Source organism: Phyllobates terribilis, unplaced genomic scaffold (assembly GCF_046119375.1).
Source record: "Phyllobates terribilis strain yellow unplaced genomic scaffold, ASM4611937v1 Scaffold_5__5_contigs__length_657084704, whole genome shotgun sequence".
In the NCBI taxonomy this organism is placed as follows: Eukaryota; Metazoa; Chordata; class Amphibia; order Anura; family Dendrobatidae; genus Phyllobates; species Phyllobates terribilis.
In genome coordinates this window covers 14044775-14053337 of record NW_027362765.1, presented here as the reverse complement: position 1 = coordinate 14053337, position 8563 = coordinate 14044775, and the positions used below count along the sequence as shown (strand labels likewise).

Genomic DNA, 8563 nt, shown 5'->3' with positions numbered 1-8563 from the left:
AAGAGGAATATAGAAGGGTGGTTGCGGACTTTGTAGTATGGTGCCAGGCTAACCATCTAGAACTAAATGTTAAGAAAACCAGGGAGTTGGTGATGAGCTATGGAAGGTGCAAGAAGGTATGCCTACCTGTTACCATTGACGGTCAGGATGTGGAGATGGTGGACAGTTTCAAATATTTGGGGGTTTACCTGGATAGCAAGCTAGACTGGAAGTGCCACATGGAGAAGGTCTACAAGAAGGGGATGAGTAGATTGTACTTCCTAAGGAAGTTAAGGTCTTTTAATGTGTGTGGCAAAATGCTTGAGGTGTTCTACCAATCCATTGTGGCTAGTGCCACCTTTGCGGCAATAATTTGCTGGGGTAACAGTGTGCGTGTTGCTGACGCCAACAAGCTCAACAAACTTATAAAGAAGGCTAGCGCGACGGTGGGCCTACAGCTTGGGACTTTTGAAGAGGTGGTAGAGGATAGGATTAAGAAGAAGTGCAGAGCTATAATGGGCAACAACACACACCCGCTTTATGAACTGTTTGCAAAACAGAAGAGCACATTCAGCAATCGCCTAATACAACTAAGGTGTAAAAAGGAAAAATACAGGAGATCGTTTGTTCCAACAGCTATGGGGGTGTTTAACAAATGTCTGAAAAGCAATGTCTAAAGTATTCCAAATGTTTTGTTATCATATGTGTCATGTTCGAGATCTGTGTTCTGCTGCTGTGATACCGCAATTTCCTCCGGGATAAATAAAGTATATCTTATCTTATCTTATCTTATATTAGACCTTTTGTATCCACCGCTGTAGAAATGGTATCTATTGTGGGATGTCTATCAATCAGTATGATGTTTATTCTAAGTTGTGTTCTACACACGACGTATTTGCAGATATTGATAAAACACCCTATGGAGAAGGTTAAAATCTGCCTGTATTTGTTCAAAGTTCTTGAAAAATCCATTCCTTAAGAGTTGTGACAACAAACATATACCCCTATCCTCCCACTCATTAACATTTTTTAGTTTCTGTAGCTCTGGTAAGTTATAGTTGTGCCATAAACTAGTATAGCCTGTGTACTTTCCAATTCCCAGAATATTTTTACCCCTATCCCACACCTTTAATATTAACTTCAGTGTAGGTCATTTTAAGTCATTTTCTCGAGGGGGACCCATATCTAGTACCGAGAAATTACACAATATTTGCGAGTACCCCATCCATGAAACTACCTTAACTCCTTTCTAGCGTTAAGCAGGTCTGCGTATACCTGGAGGGAAGCAGATCGTTTATGTTGTTTGTCAAGGAGATCAATCCGCTCAAGCAAATGGGAGACTTTAGCTGCTCTCTCTTTTTAGCCTGGATCCATGTTTTATTAGTATCCCCTTGAGGACGCATTTGAGTGCTTCTCATTGAAATGGTAAGGCAGTTTCATCATGCTCATATATTTGAAGGAGTCTATAGTCTCAAGAAGGTCTGAGACACAGAGTGAGTCTTTCAGCAGATTATCATTTAGGTTCCAACATATGAAGCCTTGGTGGAGTCTGGTATAGTCAGATTACAATATACAGGAGCATGATCTGACCATATAGCAGTCCCTATCAGAGATGTAGGTTGCCATGTAAGCAAGTAATGGCTAATTAAGGAAAAGTCTCTATTGCTATATGTATTGTGTAAAGGAGAATAATAGGTATAATCCTTTATGTCTGGATGTAGTATTTTTCATACATAGACCGGTTGGAAAGACCAGAGCACAATTAGCAAAGCTTTGGTTTGTGTTTTAGATTGATGATAACGTCCTCCGCAAAATATTTTAGTTTGTTTAAGTATTGACGGCATGTCTTAATGAGGTCACAATTAGGGAGATATAACTTTGCCAAAGTCAAAATTTTGGAGTAGACGGAGATCTTAACAAACACGAACCTCCTCTCCGTGTCAGACAGTGTTTCTACAATAGTATGCGGCAGTGATCTGTGGCGGCCTATACTCAGCACCTTAGACTACGAAACGACATTTGTACTGTGATGCCAACATGAATAATATCTGTTAATAAACTGAGGTATATGATCGCCTCTAAAGTGTGACTCCTGAAGAAAGATAAAATGAACGTGTTTATACCAATGATAAAACACTTGAGCTCCTTTCTCTGGAACATTAAGTCCTCTGACATTCAATGAACAAGTTTTGAGTTGTTCCATTTTATATGAAAAAAGGGGGAATGGAAGAGAGAAAGATTAAGAGGAAAGATGAAGTATAGACGGTAGATAGTAACGTCTACCTCTCAGTGTCTAAGAAGTATAGATTATGAATATATCAAAACAGTAGGAAATTGCGAAACAAGCAGATCCCAATGCAAGTCCCTAACTGGGGGTTGTCTTTACAGGCGTGAGTCAAATCTTCAGTCCTAGGGTTCTTATTAGGGGGAACCATGGAATATAAAGCAAGTAAAGTAATACAGCCTGATATTGCAGTAATATAATGTGAACTCAACTTAAATGCCGTTCTAAGATATGAACTGAGACATTCTGTATAGTGGAAGAGTGGCACCTAATGCTCTATTTAGATATATCTTATTATATGCTGAAAGGAATGAGAGAGACAGTTTGCAGATGCTTACTTATTAGGAAAAAAAAAAAATTAATTTCAGGAGCTCATATGATTGGCAGGTTCCTTTCCCATCTGGCTGCATCACCATCAAGTTCCTGATCCATTGAACACCTTCTGTGATGTGCTGGAACTCTCTGTGGCAATGGTGGAGCAGGTGGCCAGTCAGATATATGGAATGTCCAGGGCATCACAAATAGGTCTCATGTCGCTTTGATCTTTCAAAGTATACAATGTTCCATTTTTTCGGACCTGCAGCTGGAAAGGGTACCACAGGAGTACATCAGGCTATTTTCCCAGAGAGCATCAAGTACTGGTTTCAATAGCCTTCATTTAGCAAGTGTCATTCAGGATAGATATGTGAGCAATTATATGCGTTTTCCATTGAAATCACCAGGACACAACTCCCCTGCTTTCCTCACAACGGCCTCTTTTACATTGAAAAAAATGTATGTGACAGATAATATCCTTTGGACACTCAGGACCTGGGCCATGATTGCCTAATGTATGGTGCACCCTGTCGATCTCCATCTCCTTACCAATAGGGTCACCAAGAATATTATTGAATAATGTCCCTAGTGTTGACATTATTGCTTGCGCATTGACACTTTCAGGTATACTCCTTATCCGGATATTATTGTGATTTTCTTGGTCATCAACCAAATTAAACAAACTGTTTATTTTCCGGCTCTGAAGAACCAGTGTTTTGTTTATTTATGAGCATTTTGATGACCCATAACTTGTATGACATCAGCCAATAATCTCTGTACCTTTCAGTAAGCTGTGACAGGCTCCAGCCTCTGTATATATTGCTCTCTCTCTTGTTTAGTAGGGATAGACGCAATATGATATACAAATCAATTATGGTGTTCTCCATATCAGAATCCCCTGTGGCTCAGGATGGGGGGTAAATTTCCCTGTGAAGTAAGCACTGCTCAGTATGTGGGCTTCGGTGAGAGTACAGGGAGATTTGTGGAGCTGTTTTCTTGTGAGGCCGACATTGAGAGATTTTGGGGCAGCTCCGAGAACGCGAGTTGTGACACCAATGGAACAGGAGGTGGGTATGAGTGTTTTTATTTTAACAGGGCCAAAGATGGGGAATGAGAAATAGTTGTCCTAGTAGTTGACAACCCTTTTAAAGTAGATACAATTCTCGGTTAAAAATGAAAAAGGCTTCTTCTTGTGTGACTTCTCTGAAGTTTATTAAGAGTTGATTTCCGTGTAAAACATTTTCCACATTAAGAACATAAAAATGGCTTCTCCCCTGTGTGAGTTCTCTGGTGATTAACCAAAGCTGATTTCTGGCTAAAACATTTTTCACATTCTGAGCAGGAAAAAGGCTTCGTTCCTGTGTGAGTTCTCTGGTGCTTAACCAGATCTGATTTTTGGTTAAAACATTTCCGACATTCTGAACAGGAAAAAGGTTTCTCCCCTGTGTGAGTTCTCTGGTGATTAAACAAATCTGATTTTTGGTTAAAACATTTCCCACATTCTGAACATGAAAAAGGCTTCTCCCCTGTGTGGGTTCTCTGGTGTCTAACAAGATCTGATTTTTGGTTACAAATTTTTCCACATTCTGAACAGGAAAAAGATTTCTCCCCTGTGTGAGTTCTCTGGTGCTTAACCAAAGCTGATTTCTGGCTAAAACATTTTCCACATTCTGAACAGGAAAAAGGCTTCTCCCCTGTGTGAGTTCTCTGGTGATTAACCAAATCTGATTTCTGGTTAAAACATTTCCCACATTCTGAACAGGAAAAAGGCTTCTCCCCTGTGTGGGTTCTCTGGTGTCTAACAAGATCTGATTTTTGGTTACAAATTTTTCCACATTTTGAACAGGAAAAAGGCTTCTCCCCTGTGTGAGTTCTCTGATGATTAACCAAATCTGATTTCTGGTTAAAACATTTCTCACATTCTGAACATGAAAAAGGCTTCTCCCCTGTGTGAGTTCTCTGATGTCTGATAAAAGTTGATTTCAATGTAAAACATTTTCCACACTCTGAACAAGAAAATGGCCTCTCCCCTGTGTGAGTTCTCTGGTGGTTATCAAGATGCGCTTTTTGGTTAAACCGTTTCCCACATTCTGAACATGAAAAAGGCTTCTCCCCTGTGTGAGTTCTCTGATGTCTGATAAAAGTTGATTTCAATGTAAAACATTTTCCACATTCTGAACAAGAAAATGGCTTCTCCCCTGTGTGGGTTGTCTGGTGGTTATCAAGATGCACTTTCTGTTTAAAACATTTCTCACATTCTGAACAAGAAAATGGTTTCTCGTCTGTGTGACTTCTCTGGTGCCTAACAAGATTTGATTTCTGGTTAAAACATTTCCCACACTTGAAACAAAAAAATCTATTCTCTGCTTTGTGAATGTTTTGATGTTTATGAAAATACTTTTCGAGGGGAAAACTATTTCCAAATTCTGAATGTGAAAATGGCTTCTTTGAATTAGGAGTAGATTGTTTTTCAATGCATATTTTGCAACTTTGATTTTCATTCGTAGTCAGTAATGAATTAGAAGGAAGGACCTTTTTCAAACGATCAGATGACAGATCTTTGCTGTGAAGGGATGATGGTATATTTGGAGTAATGGTATTCACTTCAACTGTATCCTGTGGGATCTCAAGATCATCTGATTTAAAAATTGAAGATGTCAGCTGTGCCTCTGATCTCCTGGTACAGACATCTGTCAAGAATAAAACCAGTTATTATTTTTTAACTAAATATACTCGAAATAAATTTTTTTAACATTTCTACTCAAAATGTAAAAATAGCAACTTATGTAAAAATATTCAATTATTCACCAAGAAATTGACAGTTCACAGTCTAATAGAAAACCTCCATAGCAAGACCTAATAGAGCATGATGTTCAACTGTTTGTTCATTCTTCCTCCCAAATATGGAATAAAAGACATCAAACCATGTTATGTAGGCAAAAATTATACCAATAAAAACTTCTACTCATCTCACAAAAAACAAGCCCCCACACAGGTCCATCATCTGTCAGTGGAAAAACAGACGTTTCTGACGCGCCCCCTGGGCAATTGGGGGTGCTCAGCAGCCGGGCCTATGGATGCCGGTGGGGGATATCACGGTGGCTGGCCCGGTCCGAGACCCAGGGCGGTCAATAAAAAGGGGTTTTCTATTTATAGGGGATTTATAAAGTTTGTGACGCCACCTGTGGAATGCGGCTAAAGGGAGCCGCCGCTGCGGAGCATTCCTCTGAAGCTGATGTTACTGCAGCAGGGATGGTGTGGCTCCCCACAGGAAGAGCTAGCTCCAGGGCAGTGTAGATATTGTTGGTTGTCCTGGGCGTTCTAGTGCAGGGAGAAAGATGACGCAGCTGAAATAATGGACGGAGGCAGTGCGGTGCAGACATCCGAGTCTTTACTCACAGTTCTCATGTACGTTCCACTGATACACTGCGCGGGTGCCAGCCTCCCACGTCGTTCTGCGTTCACGAGACCGGGGGTTCACCTCTTCCTCAGGTAGGTTAGGAGCACTTGACGGAACCCCGCTTTCTTGTGTTCCTCTCTAGACCGACTTCACGCTGGGTCTTCTCCCTCCTGCCCTGCGCTTCCCCACTCACAGTCCCGCTCGGCTGCTCTGAAGTCCCTCCTGTCTAACTGGAGTTCCCGGACCTGCTTGACCCTCACGGTGATTAGAATGAGGCTTTGGCAACTGAACTATAAAAGCCAGAAGCCTCCGTTTTTTCCAGCCGAGACCTGGAGTAACACGGCTGGTCCAGGGGCCGGTCCCCTTCTTGCGGCCTGATCCCTCTGTCTTCTGACAGATTCGGGGCGTACGGGTGCCGTCCTGCACTCGCCGTACCCCCTAGGATCCCTTTTACAGAACGGAGCCTTCCTTCTCTGCTCCCCTCCTGGGCCTCTAGCACTAGGCCCTACTTGTGGGGCAGAGCTCCTAAGGAGACTCTGCTCCCAGACTGTCTTCACTCTCTTCTCTCACTGACTGATCTGCCACCCTAAGATGGCTTCCCTTTATATACCTCCTATGATGGTTCTCCCCTAAACCGCTTCCTCCACCCACACCCACTACTGGTTCCCCCTACCTTTGGTTCCCCCCACTCCAGCCAGGGACAGGGCTCAGCACTGTGCACATGCATCTTGCCCTTCCAGCCGGCCTGGAGCAGTGTAGTGTTGAATGTAGGTGTTGGGGTTCCGGGCAGCACTCCCTCCTTACCTGAGAGAAGGTGACACCACACCTCTGGGTGAGGTGCAGTACCTCTGTGGCGACTGAACCCTCAGGGGCGCCACATTTCCACATTATTAGTGGCTCAAAGGCCCTTGAAAAGCAACTTTGTTTCTATAAACCAATCCAGCAAAACTCGCTTTCCCAAAGTCAAATCTCCCCCTCGCTTATGCCCAAACCACATTTAGCATCCATGCATTTGGCATTACTATATTGAGAAGAACCCACTTAATTTACGGTGTGTGTCTCCTGGAGCCCAATCTGGGCACTACGTGTTGGGTAATAAAATGGCATATTTGTAATTTACACTTTGCAACATTCACTGCGTGCTAATTTTTGGAAAGTGCATGTGGAGTTCAAGTAGTACCAACTTCTAAAGATTAATTAATTGAGGGTCATAATTTCCAAAATGGAGTCACTATATGGGGATTTCTACTGCTCTGATTTTCTGACATTTTGTCATCTTCTGATTTTCTATTTTCTCTGCCCTCCAGGTTCTGACCTGGCTACCTGACTATTCTTCTTCCCATCTCACTCCACAGAACAGATAACACTATGGCCCAAGCCTAGGGGTCCCTGTGTAAGTCCACATCCATAAGGAGGGGTTAAAGGGTGATGGACAAAACTGTGACTATAGATAATAATACACCGACTGAAATGATCAAGCTGAACAGTCTTCATCAGTAAAAAAAAAAAAAAGAGTAACTAGTGGTGAAACCTCTCTGGGGTAATTGGAGTATGGGGCTCGGTGGTTCTTGGGAATCTAAACTATCGTAAGGGACAATATTTTCTGTCAGATGAGTTTCAAAATGAAATATTAGACATTCAAAGAGAACGTTTTATAATAGTGCAGAGCTGAGGTGTATTAAATTTAGATCTTGGGCATTTGGAAGAGGCAATTAAGTAGTTGCAGACTCACATAAATGAGGCAGGCCGCTCCCACCACAAATAAACTATCATACAGAATGAACCTGTAAAAAAAACACAAGAATAAAAATATGTTACATCCCCAACACCAATGTAGGTTTGGGAGGAGAACTTCAACACTAAACCGGAGATGAGAAAGTTGCAAGAGCAGAGAACACATCTCCTGCAGGCGTGAATAAATGTATATTACAGCCATCAGCCACGCATAGCTTAGAGATATATCATGGCACAGGTGTAATGTTTTCTGTATAGTTTATCACAATCCTGTTTGAAGTTAGTTGGTTTTAAAAGAAATTGAAAACTCAGGATAAAGGGAAACTCTGTTGTTATTGTACAGAAATTCACACTTGGCCCTCACTGCACATTTAATGTTGTCGATCATAAAAGTGAAGTTTGGCCAGAAAGACAGGACCTGGTCTTGTAGGGACCATATGAGCACATTCAGCCGCACAGAAGGGAGAGAAGGTAGATTCATCCAATAAGATATCAGGGTTCTAGGAAGCCAACAGCATCATTACTGTCCACTTTCTCTTACAGGTCATCATAATACTTTTCTTCAAGTGATTTTCTAACTTGTCAGCAGATTCTATCTACGCTGTCATTTGGCTTTGTAGTTTACAGATCTGGGCAGGTAAGATTCAGCAGGTAAGAGTCTAATACCAGGGTTAAGGGGATCCACCAGGTTGTAAGTTCTCTAGAAAAGGGTTTTCAATTCCCAAATTCATTTTTTCGGTGGAAGAGAATGTTGTGGTCTAGAGGCAAAATGGTGATCACATGATTGTGATACGGCCGGACTACACCACCGAAAAAACAGCGACTTCTCTGCATTTAGTGATTACTACTCA

General features: G+C 41.8%; 1 protein-coding gene across 2 annotated transcripts in view; it reads right to left on the bottom strand.

Annotated features, from left to right (window-relative positions):
- Positions 1 to 392: 392 nt before the first annotated feature.
- Positions 393 to 8563, bottom strand: part of LOC141270516 (uncharacterized) — a 59345-nt gene continuing 51174 nt past the window's right edge. Inside the window, exon 7 of one of the 2 annotated variants that reach the window (XM_073680541.1) lies at positions 393 to 5268. In XM_073680541.1, the coding sequence (XP_073536642.1) occupies positions 3827 to 5268 (1442 nt within the window). In that variant the 3' untranslated portion in view covers positions 393 to 3826. The remainder of the gene's footprint in view (positions 5269 to 8563) is intronic. The other variant, XM_073680540.1, reaches the window with a different exon arrangement.